The sequence below is a fragment of the Diceros bicornis genome, chromosome 19 (genome assembly GCF_020826845.1).
Source record: "Diceros bicornis minor isolate mBicDic1 chromosome 19, mDicBic1.mat.cur, whole genome shotgun sequence".
Taxonomy (NCBI): Eukaryota; Metazoa; Chordata; class Mammalia; order Perissodactyla; family Rhinocerotidae; genus Diceros; species Diceros bicornis.
The window spans coordinates 21655238-21678153 of record NC_080758.1 but is presented as its reverse complement, the minus strand read 5'-3'; the positions used below and the strand labels follow the sequence as shown (position 1 = coordinate 21678153).

General features: G+C 40.0%; 1 protein-coding gene and 1 pseudogene across 5 annotated transcripts in view; both read left to right on the top strand.

Annotated features, from left to right (window-relative positions):
- RALGAPB (Ral GTPase activating protein non-catalytic subunit beta) overlaps window positions 1–22916 on the top strand; it is a 90400-nt gene that overhangs the window by 44970 nt on the left and 22514 nt on the right. For 4 of the 5 annotated variants that reach the window (XM_058562711.1, XM_058562707.1, XM_058562709.1 and 1 more), the window contains 8 exons: window positions 73–202; window positions 1967–2100; window positions 6907–7089; window positions 8624–8775; window positions 14779–14966; window positions 17217–17323; window positions 19196–19348; window positions 21580–21789. In XM_058562711.1, coding sequence (XP_058418694.1) covers window positions 73–202; window positions 1967–2100; window positions 6907–7089; window positions 8624–8775; window positions 14779–14966; window positions 17217–17323; window positions 19196–19348; window positions 21580–21789 — 1257 coding nt within the window. The remainder of the gene's footprint in view (window positions 1–72; window positions 203–1966; window positions 2101–6906; window positions 7090–8623; window positions 8776–14778; window positions 14967–17216; window positions 17324–19195; window positions 19349–21579; window positions 21790–22916) is intronic. The other variant, XM_058562710.1, reaches the window with a different exon arrangement.
- On the top strand, window positions 3807–6661 carry LOC131418452 (small ribosomal subunit protein uS3-like; annotated as a pseudogene).

Sequence of the window (22916 nt, the reverse complement as noted above, 5' to 3'; positions counted from 1 at the left end):
GATTGACCTCTATCTATACTTGTAAACTATGGACATAGCCATCAGATGTTTGATTCATTTTTATTTGACTAGGGTGGTGGAGAAAATAACCTGAAGAGTCATAGTCGCACTAATAGTGGTATTAGTTCAGCAAGTGGTGGAAGCACGGAGCCCACAACTCCCGATAGTGAAAGACCTGCTCAAGCTCTCCTAAGAGACTATGGTAGGCCATGTTTGTTCTTTTAAAATTCGGTGTTCATAGAATAACTTTTAATGCCCATAAATGCAAAACAAACAAGCAAAAATTTTTTAAAAAGAATTTTAATGTTCATGATTTTTTATGTATTTAAGTGTAACAGAGAGGCTATTAGTCTAAACAATTAAAAAGAAAACAAATCTTTTAAATTTAGCTCTATAGCTTTTAGTAGTTAGATTTCAGGTAGTTTATTAAGATTTTACAAAAGATTATAATAGATAGTTAGGAAACATGTCTGGATTCTGTACTAAGTACTGATAATACAGAGTCAAATAGGATGTGGGCTGTGTCTCAAAGTGTAATGGCAGAGTCAGCCAGTACATCAGTTATTGCGGTGTGGTAAGGGTGGGTGATGGGATATGCATTATATGGGAACCCAGAGGAGAATCTGTCTTTGTGTTTAAAACCTATAATTTAAGGAAACGTTTGCCAACAGAGCATCCTATTCAATGATGTCCTTTACCCTGGGCACTTACCTTAGGGGTTCTGTAAGTTTCTGGGTGCCTTTGTGTTTTTATACACATATACTAATGTGTATTGAATCTGTGAGTGTTAATCCAACTAGACTGGAATGAAATCTAGACTCTCAGATGTGAGTTTAATTTTTTAATCATCTGGAGAGTTTATGAGCCTAGGAGTCCAGGCATGTTTCTGTGGTTTAAGTTTGCCATAAGTATCCTTGAGCATGTCAGATACATAAGGTCATTATGTGGATATTCAACAGATTTAAATATGGCATTTATAAAGAAGTTATTTAAATTGTTATTATCTTCTTGGATTTAAGTATACTATTGGTGAAAATTTGTTTTTTCATGCTTTCTAAAACACTTTTATACTAAAGAAATTTTGGCATTATTGTATGTGTTCTAATATAGATGTTTGAAGTGATTATTGTTTGTTTCAGCATTTTGAACTGGTGTTAGTGAGTTCTGCTTGTAATGTCGTAAAATATTTTTTACTATGAAATCCAGATTTGTGTTAGTGTCGCATGAATGTCTCTCTTTAATGATCATTCCTTTTTCTGTTGTCACTGCCCTCTTTCTGATAGGATCGACAGGTATAATGTCCCTAAAGCTTCTTTTATAAATTCAGTTTAATTTGTCCTAATTTATTATTAGCTAAGTAGTAATTACTTTTAAATATAGAATTGGAGGCCAAATAAAAGTACAATGATTTGGTTATTTAATTTTTTTTAGAAGTATTAAAGTAGTCTTAGAGAGTTAAACATTAAAATGTATTCAAAAAGGCATTGCATGTGACTTTTGATGGTTTAAACCCTGAAAATAATTTCAGCAGATGCTTTCGGATAATTCCCAGCATCTGAGGGGATTCTAAAATTTGAATTTATTCCTCTATAAAATTCCAAGGAAATAATTGATAGCCTTTTCTTTGTTTTTTTTTTGAAAATGTAACTCTTTAATTTAGAAATTTGAAGATTTACATTGTTATAAGAATGATATTGAAACTGCCAAATCCCAGTGGATGTCTGTGTGAAAGTACCTGAGCTGAGAGCTAGGAGCTGCCCTGGTCCCATGTGTGTGCCCTTTGCACTGTTGTTCAGTCAGGCTTGATGGCTCAGGCCAGTGGGGCGGGGAGCATAGCACTGTGTGGGTGCCCTTCATGCTCACTGTGGCTGCTGTGGTCTGTGCCTGGTGGAATGCTGTGCTTCTCGTTACTAATGCTTAGTTGTTTTCCCTCCCTGTGGGATGTGGCATTGGGGTTATATCCTAGCTCTTAATACAGATTCAGCTGCTGGGCTCCTGATTCGCAGCATTCATCTCGTCACCCAAAGACTCAATTCCCAGTGGCGGCAAGACATGAGCATATCGCTGGCAGCTCTAGAGCTCCTCTCTGGCCTGGCAAAGGTGAGAAGGACAGTCCTTTCATTTTAGCCCAGTGACCTTGGATCATGGCTCTTTTTTCTGTTTCTCACAACCTCTTGGTGTGGGTATTGCAGTGTTGGTTATACTCAAACATAGTTTATATCCAAAGTGTGCAGAAATGAGGCTCCAAGTGAGACTTTAGAAAATGAACTTTACTTTTTTAAAATACATTCAAAGAGTATGAATGATAGTTTTGCTGTTAAATTGCAGAAAACATTTCAATACTTGCTTTTTATTTATTTGCACATAATAATAGAATACCTATTGATTTTGTATTTGCTTATAATGCCCTTAAATTTTCAGCGTGACATTTTGTGCCATTATAGGATCATCTAATTTTAATAAACAAACGTAGCTTTGGTAAAGGAAGAAAAGGGGCTCTTTTTGTGAAGAATGATTATCCTAAAATATGCCATTTAGGACTCTCTTTGACTTTTCTATCTTCCTTTATCAGAAATAAGTGAAAATTGGGTATACTTTCAAATTTCTTTCACAGCTATTATTTCAGTTTTGTGGAACCTTAGAGCTGGGTGGCCATTTGCACTTCTCCAGGTATTTTCTTTTTTTTATTGAGGTGAAATTCACAACATGAAATTAACCTTTTTGAAGTGAACAATTCAGTGGCTGTTAGTACTTGCACCACCTCTATCTAGTTCCAAAACACTTTCATCACCCCAAAAAGAAGCCCTTGTATCCATTAAGCAGTTGCTTCCTGGTATCCCCTCCCCCCAGTCGCTGACAACCACTAATCTGTGTTCTGTCTCCGTGAATTTACCTATTCTGGACATTTCATATAAATTAAATCATACAGTATGTGACCTTTTGTGTCTGGCTTCTTTGACTTAGCATGTTTTCAAGGTTCGTTTATGTTGTAGAATATGTCAGAATTTCCTTCCCTTTTATGACTGAATAATATTCCATTGTATTTATATACACCAATTTGTCTATCCATTCATCCATCGATGCACATTTGGGCTGTTTCCACCTTTTGGCTATTGTGAATAGTGCTACCAAACTTTTTTCCACAACGACTGAATCACTTTACATTCCCACCAGTGATGTATGAAGGTTCCAATTTCTCCACATCCTCGCTAATGTCTAAGTGTTTTCTTATCTGTAAAATGGGCAGGACTATCTTGCGTGTAACACCTGGTGTTGTGAGGCTCAAATGAAATGAAATACGTAAAATGCTTTGTGGACAAAAAGGTGATATACACACGTAGGTGATATTGTCTGTGATGATAGAGTTCAAGTCCTTCGTTTTACAGATGTGGGGACACAGGTGAGCAGAGACTTTGACTTACTTAAGTGATGAGAGACGAAATAGGCAAGAAAACCTGGGATGTTCTTACTGCCACTTAGAGCTTAGCTCAGAGTTCCTCAGGGATAGATGTAATAGCCGTAGTTTTGTGAGGAGCAGTTACTGATGCAGAAAGTAAGAACAGCCATTCATGGGACATGCAGGACCACACTGTCTTTGAGAGCAAGGTACTGTTTCCTGTGACCTTCAGTACACTCTGAGTATTAAGGAATAATTAGCCCTAGATGGAGTGCTGCCCTAGCCCTTTAGATAAAGGGCTAACACAACCTGATTTCAAGACTTACTATAGGGCCGGCCCCGTGGCTTAGTGGTTAAGTGCGTGCGCTCCGCTGCTGGCGGCCCGGGTTCAGATCCTGGCGCGCACTGACGCACCGCTTCTCCGGCCATGCTGGGGCCGCATCCCACGTGCAGCAACTGGAAGGCTGTGCAACTGTGACATACAACTATCTACTGGTGCTTTGGGGGAAAAAAATACATAAATAAATAAATAAAAATTTAAAGGACTAATGCATTCTTAAAAAAAAAAAAAGACTTACTGTAAAGCTACAGTAATCGAAGCAGTCTGATATTGGAATAGGCTTGGACAAATAGATCAATAGAATAGTATAGGGAGTCCAGAAATAGATCCACACATATATGGACATCTGATTTTTGACAAAGGTGCAATGGTAATTCAAAGGAGAAGGGATAATCTTTCCAACAAATGGTGCTGGAACAATCAGATGCTCATATACAAAAAAAAAAAAAAGGACTTTGACTCACACCTTGCACTGTGTACAAAAATTAACCCCAAACTGATTGTAGACTGTAATGTAGATTGTAGATTGTAAATGTAAAACCTAAACTCTAAAACTTCTGGAGGAAAACGTGGAAGAAAATCTTTGTTGGTTGTACAAAGATTTGGGTTATACAAAGATTTCTTAGGCATTACACCACAGAAGAACAAACTATTAAATTGGACTTCACCAAAATTAAAAACTACTATTCTTCAAAAAACACCGTTAAGAGAATGAAATGAAAAGTCACGGATTGGGAGAAAATCTTTACAAACCATATATTTGATGAAGGACTTACATCCAGATTATAGAAAGAACTCTCAAAACTCAATAATAGCCTTTCCTTTTGGCAATGCACAGCAGAAGTATGGTGGTGCAGATTTCCAAGAGGAGGAAGTTTGTTATTGATGGCATTTTCAGAGCTAAACTGAACAAGTTCCTCCTCAGAGGCTTATTGAAGATGGCTACTCTGGAGGTGAGGTCCGAATTATACCAGCCAGGACAGAAATCATTACCTTGGCTTCCAGAATGCAGAATGTTCTTGGTGAGAAGGACCAGTGGGTCTGGGAGTTGGCCAATGTAGTTCAGAAGAAGTTTGGCTCCCCTGGGATCTATGTAGAACTATATGCTGAAAAGATGGCCACGGTGGGTCTGTGTGCCATTGCCCAGATAGAGTCACTCCATTACAAACTCCTAGGAGGGCTTGCCGTGTAGAGAGCCTGCTATGGGATGCTGCAGTTCATTATGGAGAGTGGGGCCAGGGTCTACAAGGTCATAGTGTCAGGGAAACTCCAAGGACAGGGGGCTGAATCTATGAAGTTTGTGGATGGTGTGATGATCCACAGTGGGGACTCTATTAACTACTCTATTGATACTGCCCTGTACCATGTGCTGCTCAGATTGGGTATGCTGGGCGTCGAAGTGAAGATCATGCTGTCCTGGGACCCAAGTAGTAAGAATGGCCCTAAGGGGCTGGCCCCGGGGCTTAGCGATTAGGTGCTTGTGCTCCGCTGCTGGCGGCCCGGGTTCGGATCCTGGGCGCGCACCGATGCACCGCTTCTCCGGCCATGCTGAGGCCGCGTCCCACGTACGGCAACTAGAAGGATGTGCATCTATGACATACAACTATCTACTGGGGCTTTGGGGGAAAAAATAAAATAAAAAAATTAAAAAAAAAAAGAATGGCCCTAAGAAGCCCCTGCTTGACCATGTGAGCATTATTGACTCTAAAGATGAGATACTATCTGCCATCTCTATCTCGGGACAGAAGGTTAGGAAGTCAGAGCTGCCCGCTATGCTCTAGCCCTAGTCCCCACTGCATTACCAGGTCTTCTTGGCAACTGAATCTGGAGTCTGGATGTTGCTTCGTAAAGACCTTTAATAAAATCTTTTAAAAAGACAATACAACAATAACAACAAAAGCCCTCAAAAATATAGCAGACAACCCAGTTAAAAAATGGGCAAAAGATTTGAACAGACACTTTACCAAAAAAGATATACAGATGGTAAATAAGCACATGAAAAGATGCCCCATATCATTAGTTATTAGGGAAAGGCAATTAAAACCACAGTGAAATACCACTCTATACCTATTAGGACAGCTAAAATTTAAAAGACTGACTATACCAAATGTTGGTGAGGATGTGGAAGAACTGGAACTCTCATACATTGTTGAAGGGAATGTTAAGTGGTACAACCATTTTAGAAAACAGCTTGGCAGTTCCTTAAAAAGTTAAGCATACGTCTATCATATGACCCAGTCATTCCAGTCCCAGGAGATAAGAGAGCATATATCCATATAAAGACTTGTACATGAATGTTCGTAGCAGCTTTATTTGTAATATTCAGGAGCTGGAAACACCCACATGTCCGTCATCAGGTGACTGGATAAATAAATTGTGGTATATCCATACAATGGACTACTACTCAGCAATAAAAAAGGAACAGTTGATACACACAAGAATGTGCATAAATCTCAAAATAATTATGCTGAGTAAAAGAAGCCAGATGCCCCCCGCCCCCGCAAAGAAAGAGTACAATGCCACATGATTTTATTTATATAAAACTTTAGAAAATGCAAGTTATCCTATAGTGACAGAAAGCAGATCAGCAGTAATCTAGGGAGGGGGCAAAAAGGAGTAGAAGGAAGGATTACAAAGGTGCATGAGGGGATTTTGGGAGGTGATGCATATGTCTGCTATCTTGATTGTGGTGATAGTTCACAGGTATATACTTATGCCCAGATTTATCAAATTGTGCACTTGAAATATCTGTAGTTTGCTGTATGTTAATTATATGTCTGAGCATCTGCAGAGATCTTTGTAGTCCATAGAGTATTACTGCGAGGTTGGGTTAGGAGGCTTAAGAAATGTGTACATGTTCTGTTGCCAGCTGTTCTTTTGATCTCTGGCGATAATGAGTAGGTGCACCCCAGGAGTTTAGGTTTTAGGGCATGAAAAAGTATGCTAAAATGAAATACTGTTTTAGAGTTTGAAAAATGCCCTCTATTTGTATAGAGTATTGTATGATAGTACATCTGAAATATTCTGTTCCTCTGTATAAATAATATTTTAAAAAGCAAGGCTGCCAGTGCTGTGTCACATTCTCCGAAAGGCTGGGCCTCAGTACAGATACTTTGAAATTGGTGCAATATTTCCCAGCTAACTATGTTCCCCATGTGAATATGCTCAGGTGAAGGTGATGGTTGACTCAGGAGACCGGAAGCGAGCCATCAGTTCTGTATGCAGCTACATTGTGTACCAGTGTAGTCGGCCAGCTCCTCTTCACTCCCGGGATCTGCACTCCATGATAGTGGCAGCTTTCCAGTGTCTCTGTGTCTGGCTGACAGAGCACCCTGATATGCTTGATGAAAAGGTTAGTTTACTAGGTCTTAAAGCAGTAAATAGAAACAAAAATGTATATTGGGGAAATGTCTTTTAAAAGAGAATATCTAGGGCTGTCCCTGTGGCTTAGCGGTTAAGTGCGCATGCTCCGCTGCTGGTGGCCCAGGTTCAGATCCCGGGCGTGTACCAACGCACCGCTTCTCTGGCCATGCTGAGGCCGCGTCCCACATACAGCAACTAGAAGGATGTGCAGCTATGACATACGACTATCTACTGGGGCTTTGGGGGAAAAAATAAATAAGTAAAATTAAAAAAAAAAAAAAGAATATCTAAATTTAAATACAATACTGTATACTTTATACTGAACATACTTGTTATATTTCTGTAGAACACTTGTGCTTTTGAACACAACTCAAAAACTGTCATTGTGCTTATATTTCTTTGCAAATTAACTCATAGAGAAGTTCTTTTGAAAGATGGGGTCTTGACTAATTTATCTGAACTATCAAGAATGTTCTTTCTTGAAAGGATGGTAGCCTTGAGATGGCCAGTAGACACTTTGATCATCCTTCACCAAACCAAGAAGGGCAGTTGATAGCCAGGCTGCAAACCTAGAGCACAGCTTGTCTGTAAAGGTTGCTTATATCTAAAAAATTTCATGTCACACACATTTCTCCGTCTTCAAGTAGGCACAGATATCTAGGCTGCTTTCCCTGCCATTGTTCCATGTAATACCTTTCTTAATGCAGAGGCAGGCATTTATAAAGTATTCACAGTGTGAAAAAAAGATATCAGGCTCATTGAATATTTAGAGAGAGCTTTATATAGTTTTTAAAATAATACTGTTGATTAAATCTTAGTCATTTTCGTTATGGCTTCAAAAGTTATGATACCAGAAACTGCTTAAAAATATCAGTAAATGATAAACTTCCCTTTGGATAATCTAATATGTTTTAAACCATCAGGGTTTAACTGAATTACTGTTACATCTCTTTCACTTGGGCTTTCATGATTTATAGTACATGGTAATTTTACAAGAATTGTGACTGATAGAATTGAAGGGAATTTATCGTTACTTATTATCTAACTCTCTGAACACTAAGGTTTAGGTTTTTTTTTTTGTGAGGAAGATCGACCCTGAGCTAACATCTGCCGAACATCTGCCGATCCTCCTCTTTTTGCTGAGGAAGACTGGCCCTGGGCTAACATCCACACCCATCTTCCTCCACTTTATATGGGACGCCGCCACAGCATGGCCTGCCAAGTGGTGCGTCAGTGTGCGCCCCAGATCCGCACCGGCGAACCCCGGGCCGCTGCAGCGGAGCGCGCACACTTAACCGTTTGCGCCACCAGGCTGGCCCCATCAGGTTTAGTTTGAAAGAGAATTGGGGGGGGGGGGGCAAAGTTTATTATATTATTATGAAATTAATATATACCTCTTAAAGAAAATGAGAAACTAGAGCCCCAGCACCAAAACACAGCCATCATTAGCATTTTGATGTATTTTCTTGTCTTCTTATAAAATAGGTATATTACAAAAACTGATCTGCCTTTCCTACTTCTAGGACTGTCTTAAGGAAGTACTGGAGATTGTGGAACTGGGTATTTCAGGAAGTAAATCCAAGAACAGTGAGCAAGAGGTCAAGTACAAAGGAGATAAGGAGCCAAACCCTGCATCTATGAGGGTAAAGGATGCCGCTGAAGCCACCCTAACATGGTATGAAAGTGACTGCATAGGGATTGTGCCTAAGAATTAGATGGGCTAGCTGTGGTCCTTGTTTTTTCATCTCCCCAGTTGTCAGCATTAAGCGACACAACCCCTTTAGGATACTTTTTCTCCAAAAAGAAGATGTCTTGTTTTTTGGACCAAAAGAAACCAGGAACTTGGGGCTGAGAGTTTGGGTTCTTGTTTTGTAATGCTGGTTGCTGTTAATTCAAGTCATATCATGTTAGAGCTGGAAAGGATCTTGGAGAGCCTTATTCCACCCTTTCACTTGGATGGTTAAATCCAGAGTCGGGATCTGTCTGTGGTTACACATCTCAGGTCTCCTGCTTTCTAGCTCAGTGGTCTGTATTTTCTGCTACACCATTTATATTACATATTATAGGTTCATTCATCCAAGATTTATGAACTCTCTCTTATTTACTGGTAATAGGATCATAAAGATAAATCAGATGCAATCACCACCCTCAAAGAGCTTCTTATCCAATAGGGAAGATAAGATATGAACACAAATAACTGTAATATTAGGTGGAAAAATAAGTGCTCTAAGAGAAGAGGTACAAATAAAATGCTGGAGAGTTGGAAGGAGGAAATGAATACTTCCAGATAAGGGAAAATCAAAGTAAGGTTCCTAGGAAAAATGACATTGGACCTGCCTCTTAGAGGATGGGTAAAGTTTGAGCTATAAGCCAGATTACAGGGTGGTTAAGGCAGCCAGAGAAGACTCCTGTTTCAAGCATTTTGATAGTGAAGGGACGAAGACAGGTTGGTACCTTGAAAAAGTAGCTGCGAGTTGAGAGAGTTTTTGAGAAGAGTAGAAGGAAGGAAGGAAGGCAGTTTAGGCACATTTATGGACTGAAAGGAAAAAGTAAGTGGAGAAGGTTAGGTAGAATCAGTACAGATGGAAGGATGGGGCTTATGAAAGGATAGATGTGGATGAAGACCCAGAAAAACATAAAAGCAGGAAGAAGTGTCAAGTCATTCTGGGTTGGCTCATCTTGGTATTTTTAGTAAAGTGGTAGGCAAGACTGCTTGAAGATTTGTATGTAAGGCAGCCCTTACCAAGATCCCAGAATCTTTTATGAGTTCAGTGGTCTGTTGATAACTTGGAGTGTGCACAATAAAGTTGGGTTTATTTTTGTTCCTCATGAGCTTAGGTCATTCAGTAAAGTTTTAGAAGTGTACTTGCTTTAGTTTAGTCCTGCTCACTGTGCTAATACTGGGTTTTTGGTGACTTTGTGGAGGCTTGGCTAATAGCTAGAAAATCATAAAAATGTGAATGAGTACTAGAAATAATAAAATTTCAGAGAGAAGACCAAGTGTGGGCTGGAGTATTAAAAGCATTATAAAAGAACTAAGACTTGATGTGTACTTGGAAGAGTAAGACAGATGTGGAGAGAAAGGGGCAGGACATTTCTCACTGGGAACTCTGCATTATACAAAAATAAGTTTGCTCCGTCCTAGCCTGGATGGGACCTTCCTATGAGAATATAATTGACAGTGAGGATTAGATATGTGCTCAGAATGAGTAGAGAGCCCTGGGATGCTTCCCCCAGCCTAACCAGTAGTTACCTAGATGGCTCATGTGTCTTGTCTCTGCTGGCAAGTCCACAAAGGCTATCTCCAGTTTGCAGTATTGAAAAGTTCCCTGTGAAGAGTACTGTCATCATGAAACGTCCAAAACCAAATTTCTTTGTTCCCTCACAATTAGAGCTTTATGTCAGTATCATTGCTGTTTTCCAGTTATGCAAACATAGAACTTTGGCTTTTTTTCTGATTTATCTCTGTTTTATCTGTCATTCCCCATATAAAGCCAGTGACTAAGTACAATAGACTTTACTTTTGAAAGTATTTCCTCCATCCCCTCTGACCTCAGATAGCTTCTTCCTCTAGACCTTTCTCACTTCTTGCCTGATTTTCCTGTTTTCAACTTTTTTTTTTTTTTTTTGGTGAGGAAGATCAGCCCTGAGCTAACATCCGTGCCAATCCTCCTCTTTTTGCTGAGGAAGACTGGCCCTGGGCTAACATCTGTGCCCATCTTCCTCCACTTTATGTGGGACGCTGCCACAGCATGGCCTGACAAGCGATGCATCGGTGTGCGCCTGGGATCCAAGCCCGGGCCGCCAGCAGCAGAGCGCGCGCACTTAACTGCTACGCCACCAGGCTGGCCCCCTGATTTCTCTGTTTTCAATCTCTTAGCCTTCCTGTTGATCATCTTGCGTTCTATTGCTGAACTCATCACCCTTAGGCACTATTTTAATTCCCCTGCTTGAGTGATTGAAAACCGAATAGATCTCTGTTTCCTGCCATGTTGTGTGAACTCCTTGGTCTGGTTTTCAAGGCCCTCGTTATTCTGTCCCCACTCGAACTATCTGATCTTTCCCAGCACATCCCTTCTGCCATAGTCGGGCCTCAGAGGCCACTTGTGGCTGTGGACTGGGCGTGCTTATACCTATCTGTGTGCCTCCCCTGGGTTTCAGGGCTTCCCTCTTCTCCCCTCAGCCACATCCTCCACTGTTCAGTGCTCGTATCAAATCAAGCTACCTCCATGGGACCTTATTTGGTTATTCTGCTTCTGAATGATGACTCTTTTCTGCATTAGTATGCTCATTCAGTCTGACCCTTCTGCACAGCATGGAATTCTATACTGTCATGATCATAACTGGTTATATTTGATACGTGCTAGTGTTGTCTCCCCAACCTGGAGAGAGGCATGTTTCCCTCATCACACCGCTCACAGTGCTGAGCACACAGTAGACAATTATGGAGTGCAGATTAGCTGGTTGGGTTTTTTCCCTTTCGTGTAGTAATATAAATTCAGATTTAGGATGTTTGGACGTCATTTCAGCAGCTCTTCTGCTTAAGTCACCTTTAAGACATATTATGAAGTTATTTACCCTCTAATTTTGGGATACTCTAATCCCCAAGGTTGCCCATTTCATTTTAATTGTTAAAACTTGATGTTAACATTGAGCTAAAATCTCTCCACTTTAACTTTTACCTATTGGTTCTGATTCAAACTTTTGATAGTGAAATCCTTTTTCCCAAGCAGTAGCAACGTCTAAAGACAATGCTCGTGTTCTCTCTGATTCATTTCTCCCAGTGCCTTCAGCTGTTTTTCATATGACAGTATTCAGATACCTTTATCATCCTGGTCATTCTCCCCTCAATGGTGTAGGCTTGACTATGTACCTCTTAAAAATCATTTACTGAGTATAATATGCTAGTAGATGTGGTCCGATGACCTTTAAACTCTGTAGAGTAGGATCTGCAGTGGAGTCAGACATTTTCATTAAAATGTATTGGAGACTGCGTTGGGTTTTTGAGAACCTGTAATTTGCATTAAGTCAACTAAAATCTTTGAGTCTTTTTTCCCGCATTTATCTTTCATCTGTCTTTCTTATCCTGTACTTATTTGTGTGGGAATATTTGAATGTAATATACAGAACTTTACATTTAAATCTGAAATTTCTTTTTTTTTTTTTATTTTTTATTTTTTTTGTGAGGAAGATCAGTCCTGAGCTAGCATCCATGCTAATCCTCCTCTTTTTGCTGAGGAAGACCGGCTCTGAGCTAACATCTATTGCCAATCCCCCTCCTTTTTTTTTCCCCCAAAGCCCCAGTAAATAGTTGTGTGTCATAGTTGCACATCCTTCTAGTTGTTGTATGTGGGACGTGGCCTCAGCATGACAGGAGAAGCGGTGCGTCGGTGCGCGCCTGGGATCCGAACCCGGGCCGCCAGCAGCGGAGCGCACACACTTAACCGCTAAGCCACGGGGCTGGCCCTGAAATTTCTTTATGTAAGATTTACCTCATTATTTTTAGTCTTTTACGATCCTTTGTATCCCAACTCTTACTCTGATATATTAACTCTGCAGGTCAACTTTTGGTCAACTGCAGATTTAATGAGCCTGCCCTGTGTGTCCTAATCAAAGACACTGATAAAAATATTCAACAGAGATAGACTCACAAAGCATAGCATAAGAGATTTCCCTTCAGGTTCACAGGGAATTTTAAATCTTGTCTACAAGTTTATCATGATACCCTGTCAAATACTTTCATCTTGATTTCAGAGATATTTCTCTGCCTTTCCAGTTTAGTCACTATCAAGAAGAGAAAATGTGGTTAGGCTGCTATGATTTGATCTTAGTGACCTATTGCCTTGCCAGCAACCTATTTGATAATGTCTTAGAATCTTGCATGGAACACAACAAGGTCACATGTCTATATGCTGTGTGACGTTCATCTCTATCCCATTTTAGAAAACCAAAGCCACATTTTCCCATTACTGGTCTCCTGGTATTTTACCTATTTTCCACAAATCTTTAGGCCTGAACTTATCAAATGCTCCTGGTCCTTGAAATTCTTAGATGATAATCCTCATAGGAGAAGAGAAAATGGAAGGAAAAGATCTGTTGAGCAATGTTGCCGTCCATTATCAGAGATATTTGGGTTCAAGCATTAGAATGAAAGAGAAAGGGACAGGCCACTCAAGCTGAGGATTGAGATGATAAAAGCAGTGCTGGGGATATTAGTTTTCCAAATGAGTTGCATATGAAGGGTCGGGTGGTATTAAACCACAAGATAAAATCTTTTATGTTTTCATTACAAGATAATTTCTCTCTGTGCTGTAGTTTCTTCACTGTAAAATGGGAATAATAATGGTACTTGGGTTGTTACGATAACTAAAAATAGTGTGTGTAAAGTGCTTAGACCAGTGCCTGGCACATGGTAAGTGCTATATATGTTGTTATTCATTGAATATATGCAGAAATCTCTATGGATATAAACATTTCTGAATATTAAGGCTTGATCAGTTGAATTCCAGTTTACAAAGCATTTTTTCTTATATATTCTCCTTTAATAATTACTACAGTTCTGTGAGATGTAACTGTTAGTGCATCAAGTTCCTTATGTGTAAAATGAGGATAATATCTACTCATGACCACACAGTGAGAAGGCAGCAGGCCCTGGTTTCTAGTCTCTTAATTGTCACTTATCTCTTCTGAGCCTGAGTTTTCCTCATCTGAAAAATTAAAGGGGTTTGGCTGATCTTTGGGTCCTTTTCTAGGTCTAGAATGCTTTAGCTAGCATACTCCTGAAACCTGGAGCACACAGAATTTTTAAATATATCTTTAGGAGCTTCATGATTTGGAAGTGTGGTTAGTCAGGTTCCCTGGGTAGCAGACTCTCAGAGAGAAGTTTGCTTGCAAGAAGTTTGTTGGAGGGGCTGGCCGGGTGGTGTAGCAGTTAAGTTCGCGTGTTCTGCTTCAGCGGTCTGGGGTTCGCTGCTTCGGATCCTGGGCACGGACCTACTCACCGCTCATCAAGCCATGCTGAGGTGGCATCCCACATAGAAGAACTAGGAGGACCTACAACTAGGATATACAACTATGTACTGAGGTTTGGAGAGAAAAAAGAAAAAGAGGACAGTTGGCATCAGATGTTAGCTCAGGGCCAATCTTCCTCAAAAAAAAAAAAAAAGATGTTTATTGGAAAGTGCTCTCAGGATCAACCCCTATGGGGGAATGAAGGAAGCAGGATTGAGCAGAGGGAAGAACTAAACTGTGATGCAGGTGCAACAAAGAGCTAACAAAGGAGCTGGGTTGGCCCTTTAGAGTTCTCTCATGTTGGAGCAAGGGGGCTGGGACTTTATACTCCTGCATCAGCAATTCACTGGATGTTGGCTCCCCAGGAGGAAGCTATGATCTTGGGTGAAGTGGTTCCTGTTGGCTGAGGGCAAGTCCTGGAGACGGACTCAGCTGAAAGCTGAGGCCACCATTTGCCTGCATCTGGGGGAATGAATCTTTTAGTCTTGGAGGGGCGAATCTGGATAGCTCACCACAGCATCCACCACAGGGAATAAATCTGACCTGTGAAGTGGAGGCATGGCTGTGGTCAATTAAAATTCAGAGGAGCAGAAGGACACATTGATGAATGAGGTAAACTTAAGATTTTACTTTGGGCATTAACTGTTATCTTTTCCATTCTCCATAGTATAATGCAGTTGCTTGGCGCATTTCCTTCACCCAGTGGTCCTGCCTCTCCTTGTAGTCTGGTGAATGAGACCACTTTGATTAAATACTCCAGGCTACCAACCATAAACAAGCATAGTTTCCGGTACTTTGTCCTGGATAACAGTGTCATCCTGGCAATGCTGGAGCAACCTCTTGGAAACGAACAGAGTAAGTTTCAGCACTTTGGGCCTTGTCCACTTCTAAATCGATGTGTTCTTCAGTACTAGCAGGCTGTTCCCAAGATCAGGGAAGGAAAGACTGCAAATTCTAAGTAATTTTGCATTTGTCAAAAAGACTTCTAGCTATGGGGTAATAGCAGCTGAAAAATAGAGGGTCAGATAATGGGATATACATATTAAAGAGACTCTTTTATAGGTTCTTTATGTGTGTCTGAAATATCAGAAAACTCTATAGTTTTATAAAAAGTGTATTTTAGTGGGATGTTTTCTGTGGTTTACTGTGTATAAAAATTATTGTCCCTCTTTCTTTCCTCTTGAACTTTGGGTCCTGCCCCTCAGCCCACATTGTTCTCTTTCGGTTATTGGTACCACCTAAACAGGTTGGAAATTTGAGGAGTCGTGTTTGCCTGCTCCTTCCTGTTACTCCATTACATAATTCGTTGCCAAGTTTCCACCTCCCCAGTGACTACTGAATCTTTCCTTTCCTCTGCATCCCTCCCCATACATCCAAATGCAGGGCGTTATTATTTCTTACCTAGATTATTGCAATTGCTTCCTATCTGGTCTGATCCCCCCTCCCCCCACCTTCTAGTTACAAAATTTGTTTACCCTTGCCTCCATCCTACTTGCTGCCACCATGGTATTCGTCTTCAGATACAGATCTGACCATGCCAGTTATAAACCATCTCAAGGTATGTGATTACTACTGTAACCCAGAGTACTCAAAGTACACTTTTTCCTGATGGTAATTGGAATCAGTCAATATGTAAAGAAAGCATGTTCTCAGAGAGATCCTTATTGCTGGGAAGTTAAAGGAAAGTGAAGATTACAGAACCTGCAGGCGGACATAAAGGGACCCAGGGAAACACCTAGTGTACAATTCCCTCATTTACAGGTGAAGAAACTGAGGCTCAGAGAAAGTATGTGACTTGTCCAGGGTTACTTGAGAAGTATATGGTATGAAGGGACTAGAATCCAAATTTCCTGAACCTTATACTGTCCCTTTCTGTTATCTTTCCCCACAGTGATAGGATTTTCTCAGTAATTAAAGACTTGCCTTCTTACCTTTGCAAAGGTGAACAGGGTCCTAGAGTCCCACGCAAATTATGTTGAGTATATATGAGTAGGACCTTATAAATTCGTAAAATGAAAGTGAGACATTTCCCTGTAGTTCAGGGATGAATGAATACCATCACAGGTTTCCATTGTGTTGTGGTAAAATAGTGACTTTAATATGAAATAGATGGGGCCTTTTATTATTGCCCATCTCCAACGTGGTGGTCCCGTCTTTCCTGCAGGCACCTCTTCCTTCTCTACTCCACACCTAGGGCATGCTTGACTCTCTTCCCTGGCTTGTGCCTATTATTCATGATTCTTCTGGCCTCCTACTCCAAAGCCACCTGCTAAGGAGTCTGTAAAATTCCAGTATCCCCATGGGGTTTCCCGGAGTAAGTGTCAACCCTTCTCTAGATTTTTAGGACTCCCCCACTCTCATTCCAAGTAATTTTATTTCATCGGAAGTCTACCAAAAGATAAACAATTGGAATTTATAGATTTACGAGGACATTTTGATAGTTCATTGTAATAGTTAATAACAGAAGAAGTGAGAGAGAGTCATTTGAACAAGTTACACCAGAGACAAAAGAAGGGAATGAGAAGGATCTGGGTCACTCAGGAAGTACATCCTGAGTTCTTTATCTCCTGACCCTGAACTACTGCTGGGATGGAACAGTGCCTGCCTATGGTGGACAGCAGTACAGAAAGGCATGGGTGAATGTAACATCAGCACTGCAAGCACCCAGTCTGTCTTCCTGCACTTAGGTCATTTTTAACATTGGAAGTTAAAGAGTATTTGCTATGGCAGTGTTTGCTAAAAATGTTTATGTGTACCACTGGAGGTATGTGAGAGGATGTTAGTCGATATGTTAGTGAACATTATTTTATGTGTTTAAAAAATATATAATTAGCACACCAAAATTCATAGTTTTTCATGTAAAGTAGAGATATGCAATTTCCTTTTAAAATAAATTTGTTTCAAAAAAAAGTAAAGAAAGTGGTTGATATAAAGTAACATAATAGTTCTTATTGTACATGGATATGGCAGAAACCACAGAGGTGGTACACAAAGGATGACACTGTGCTAGGACTTTGATTATTAGAGGCTCTCCAGGGAACAACAGGTGTATTTTAAATGGTGGTTGTCTGAAATAAAAACTTTTACACCAACATTTTATTCTAGATGATTTTTTCCCCTCTGTCACTGTGCTGGTCCGGGGAATGTCTGGAAGACTTGCTTGGGCACAACAGCTTTGCCTTTTACCCAGAGGAGCAAAAGCAAATCAGAAGGTATCCATCAGAAGTTACAGGGAAGTGACTAGGAATGAATGCGGCTGTGTGTCCATGTGTGTGTGTGTGTTATGATTTAAAGGTTAAATAACATTCCAACAAAAATCACAGATAAAATAAATATTTTTCATCCCAGTCAGGTTCTCAGTCAGTGGGTTCACATCAGTATTATCTTAGGAGCCTAGCTTCAGATCCACTGAATTACTCTTTAAAGACATGTTCGGGGCTGGCCGGTGGCGCAAGCGGTTAAGTGTGCGCGCTGTGCTTCGGCGGCCCGGGGTTCGCAGGTTTGGATCCCGGGCGTACACCGATGCACCGCTTGGTAAGCCATGCTATGGCGATGTCCCATATAAAGTAGAGGAGGATGGGCATGGATGTTAGCTCAGGGCCACTCTTCCTCAAGAAAAAAGGGGAGGATTGGCATCGGATATTAGCTCAGGGCTAGTCCTCTGCACCAAAACATAAAAAATAAAAAAATAAAGACATGTTCAAGGCAGGTGTATTTCCAAAAAGTTTTCTAGATGATTCTGACGTCCATTTATGATTAAGGACTACTGTTCTGAACAGTGGGCCCAATTTTTTTCATGCAATGTTAAATATAGTAAAACTCAGGTACACACCATATAGGAAAAAAATTTGGCCAGACCTTTGATATCTCTGGCAATAGGACTTAGTTTCAGATTGTTTCATATGATTTATTCTTGTATAATTGCTAATGTGCTCTATAATTTTTTTTAATATGCTGTATAATTTAATAAAATCTTTTGTGTTTTGGTACAGTTTATTTTCCTCATTACATTTATAATTATGTGAATAAAATTTGCTCATGGGAGAAAGTTGGAAAATTCAGATAATAAAGAAGAAATTTTAAATCACCTTTATTCTCACTCTCCAGAAGTAGATCGCCACTGTTAATATTTTAGTGGATTTCCTTCCAATCTTATTTCCTTTCTGTACACAATAACACTTAAATAGAATTTGAGTCATTTTTATATACTGCTATTTTCACTTATCACATTGTTAAGCTTTTACTTATGTTACTAAAAATTCTTTAAAATATGACAATAAAATTTTACCAGCATTTAAGAGAGAAGCCCACAAAATTGGAGCATGTGTCTAAAATCATTTAAAATCTTAGATGTCTCTGTTAGATGAGATGTGTTTATCACCCTATGAGGAGCACAATTCTATTTTCTTAGTGGCATCATGCAGATCACATTCTTTCAGCATCACTGTAAGCCAGTAAGTTAGCATCAAAGACTGAGGAGGAAGGAAATCAGGAAAGGAACTAAAACTTGTTGATGGTTTAATATGTGCCATATGTATTTTATTTAATCCTTAGAATAATCTTGTGATAGGTTATTTCCATTTTTCAGATGTGAAAATGGAAATCACACAGTTAATATATATTAGCAGGGATTTGGAGCCATGAAGAATTGGATTTGGCACCCATACTCTTTCAGTTAAGCCATGCTAAGGTTGAACTCACTGTCTAGAGATGCCCAGTGTGCCTAAACTTGTACTTTATTATGATTGAGAGCACTTTGAAGAAGGAAGTTTGAACCTTAAGCTCTGAAGTGCCTTATGCATTGTCTTACCACTTAATTTGGAAGATTCAGGCCTGGAGCAGTAGAGGTTGACAACCCATTTATCAGTCACAAAATCTAGAATAAGTTGAACATTTTTCTAAAAATAAAATAGAGTACACTAGATTATTTACCTTTACTGTTAGCAGTCGTATTTGCAGATTCTTACTGAGTTTCTGTGTTATGTAATCCTAGGGAAACACAGGCATCTAAGAGACCAGGGAAATACATGTCATCATAGATGGCACCAGATGTAATAAATATAATGTTTGTTTTATTTTAACAGCTTTTTGTGCCTGAACCTCGTCCAGTTCCTAAAAATGATGTTGGATTTAAATATACTGTGAAACATCGACCATTTCCAGAAGAGGTGGATAAGATTCCTTTTGTGAAAGCAGATCTGAGCATTCCAGATTTGCATGAAATCGTCACTGAAGAAGTAAGAAAAATTATTGTTAGCTGTTGTTAAGGGAATGACTATAAACATTCTTAAACAACTTCCATGGTCAAGAACACTGCCTTTCTTCTAGTGTTATTAGAGGTGATTCATAAGATGACCTGGATCTCTGTTATCTGGGAGGTTACCATGTAGCTTACTTGTCTTACAAGTATAGATTGTGGCTGATTGAAAGTAACTGCATGTCTTAGAGAGAGGTGTTGCTGAGCTGCCTGGGCCGGTCTAGGTAATTTCAGTAGTATGGTGAGATGATCAGACTCTAGTGGAGGATATTTGGAAAAGGGAGACCATTGCAGAGACTACTGTGACAATCCAGGCAGGGAAAAGGAAGGACTACCTCACTGATAGCAGAAGTTTAAATATATAGAATGTATCGTAGAGGTAGACCCAGGTAGTCTCGGATTGATGAGGGAAGGAAAAGAGCCAAAGAACTTTACATTTCAAGCTTGAGTGAGAAGACATCAGTGCCATTTACAGAAGAAATATGGATGTTAGCAAGAGGACAGGTTTGGGAAGATGGGAAAAGTTTATTTGGCTTTAGATTAATTTAGATAATTAGATGAGGTAATTGATATCTTAGGTCAGAGAGAAGAATTTTAAGAAGTGGAGGACAGAGGGTATGTCAGGGCCTGAGAGAACAGAAGGGTGGGAATGGAGGCTGCCTGCACTATTAAGTGCTAGTGAGATCGGGAGAAGGAGCACTAAGAAGAAGCCCCTGGATTTTGGCATGAAAATGTAGGTGACCTTTGATAGCAGGTTCAAAAGAGTGTTCAAGTGAGGGGCAGAATATAAGGGGCTAGGTAGTGAAGGGTTAATGAGAGGCAGTGAATATAAAGTACATTGTTAGCAGTAAAGGGAAGGGTACAGACTGGATAATAGTGTGAGGAAGTAGCCTCGCTAAGGAAAGCAAGACTAGTTTTTTCTTTTTTTTTTTTTAATTCAAGGATGGGAACAGTATGAACATGCTTAGAGGTTGAAAGGAAGGATCCAGTGGAGAAGGGTCTGCGTCTGGTAACACTGTTAAGATGGACTGGGGAAATAAGTAATAGAGTAAAGCCTTGGAGGCAGTAGGGTCAAGAGTCTATGTGATTGTGTCTAGAAAAGAGATACTTCGGGTAAGACGAGAGAGGAGAGAGTGGGTGAAAGTTCAGAGACATTTAAAGGTAGAAAGGAGGGATATTGAAGGAGCTTATGTAAATTTTAATCTTAGTTCTTAGCAGTGAAATAGGGAATCAAAATTGGCTCTTAAAATTGCCAGGCAGCCTAGCTGAGGTTAAGAAGCATCATCTGTAGTGAAGTTACTTAACTTACTCTGCTGATTTTCTTCAAAAGTCCTTGGAATCTGGAGGCATAAGTAAAAAATTTGAATGGTGTTGGAGGTTGACAGGTGAGAATATGGAAGAATAAGGAACAACACAGGCATTTATATGCTTAAAAGAGGGTATTAAGATGTTAGATTTGGGGGTTTAGGCTTGGTTGGAAAGTAGATGAAACCAGGAGGAAGCTAAGGGCCTGGGAAAATACAGAGAGGGATTGAATGCCTCAAACTGAAGGGAAAGCACAGCTCGGGGAGTGAAGGTGTGGGAGAGCTGCAGGAAGGGGGCTTCTGAGTGGAGAAGGGAATTTCAGAATTGTAGCTCTTGAAAGTAGAGCACCTCTGAGGTACAAAATGTGCTCATGGATGGCCAAAGTTGTGATGGTTGAGGAAGTTATAGAAATTTAAGCCCGGTCGTTAGAAGGATCATTGCTCACCAAAGAAGATGGAATTTTAAACTAGGATCAGAAGGGAAGTAGAGGGGTCAGGGCGAGTTTTCCAAGAATGTAGTGGAGTAATCCATCTGGATGAGGACTTCAAAACGTGAGAGGGTCACTGCAGGGTGAAGGTAGACAGTGATCTGGAAGAGGGAGTGAGAGCAACAACTCTTCCCTTTTTCTTGCCTGCTTGAAGGTAAGCAGATAGAGAATGGTTTCATTTATAGCAAGGAGAGGAAGGAGCAATTGTTGAGGCTATAGGGGAGTTTTTTTTGGTATTTGTCTTAACCTTGAAACATGTTTGCTTGGTTGCATACTGCATATTGAATTGAAACTCGTTGATCACTGAAAATTATCTTAATTTACTTTGTTGCATGTAGCTTTATTTTCATTTTAAAATTAAGATTAATCCTATTACGTTTGTAATAGTTCCAAAAAATGAAATATTTGGTTTATTTCAGTTAGAAGAGAGACATGAAAAATTAAGGAATGGCATGGCCCAGCAGATTGCTTATGAAATACACCTCGAACAACAAAGTGAGGAAGCATTGCAGAAGAGAAATTTTCCTGATCCAATTACAGATTGTAAGCCCCCACCTCCTGCCCAGGAATTCCAAACAGCACGCCTTTTCCTTTCACACTTTGGATTTTTGTCCTTAGAAGCATTGAAGGTAATTTTCCTAAACTTTTGTGAGAAAATATATTCATAAATTAACATTCAGCTGATGATAGCCAAAACATTTTTATGAAGATAGAAGGAATTAAAAAAAAAAACCTGGGGGCCGGCCCAGTGGCACAAGCGGTTAAGTGCGCGCGCTCCGCTGCGGCGGCCCGGGGTTCGCCAGTTCGGATCCCAGGCGTGCACTGACACACCGCTTGTCAAGCCATACTGTGGCGGCGTCCCATATAAAGTGGAGGAAGATGGGCATGGATGTTAGCCCAGGGCCAGTCTTCCTCAGCAAAAAAAAGAGGAGGAGTGGCAGATATTAGCTCAAGGCCCATCTTCCTCACCAAAAAAAAAAAAACAACCTGGTTAACTCTTAACTCTGCATGCAAGTAAATGAAATTCTCTGGTGCTATAGGTTACTGTGAGTCCATGACACTTGGTCCCAGAATGCTTTCAGAGTTCTTTCTGGGGAGACTGCTTTGATAATATATCCAGCTCTGAATTTTCCTGGGTAATGTAGGACCCATATCACATATATAAGTGAAATCTATGGATAATTAGAAAAGGAATGTTAAAATCTTCCCCTAGTAAAATTTATTACTAAAAGTATGGGCTACAATTGGCTCTGCTCTTTCATACCACTTTTAAAAAGGAAAAAGTATTTGTGAACCAGGCACTTCTAAGGTCTCCAGTTTCTAAGATCAGACTAAACTATCTAGGTTTATGTCCTGGCATCACTACTTACCAGCTATATGGTCTTGGGCAAGTTGCCCTACTTTTCTGAGTCTTAGTTCCTCACGTATAAAATGGGAATGATAAATGTATCCATCTCATTGTGGTCATGTAAGATGCTTCATGTAGTACTTAACACAAAGTAAGCGGACCTGTAAGGTGAATATTGCCATTATTCCTAATTCCGTTATCCTTAAAACAATTTTATAAGGAAAGTGATGCTATCCCTATTTTACATATCTGGAGACAGAGGCTCAAAAATGTGAAATAGCTTGCTTGTGGTATATTTGGGGTTTGTACTAAGGCCTCTTTCTTTTGAAAAGCACAACTGAAGATTGCCAGGCAACAAGTTGCTTATTGCACAGGTTGTCCCCTGCCCTTACTCCCTAGCATCTACTT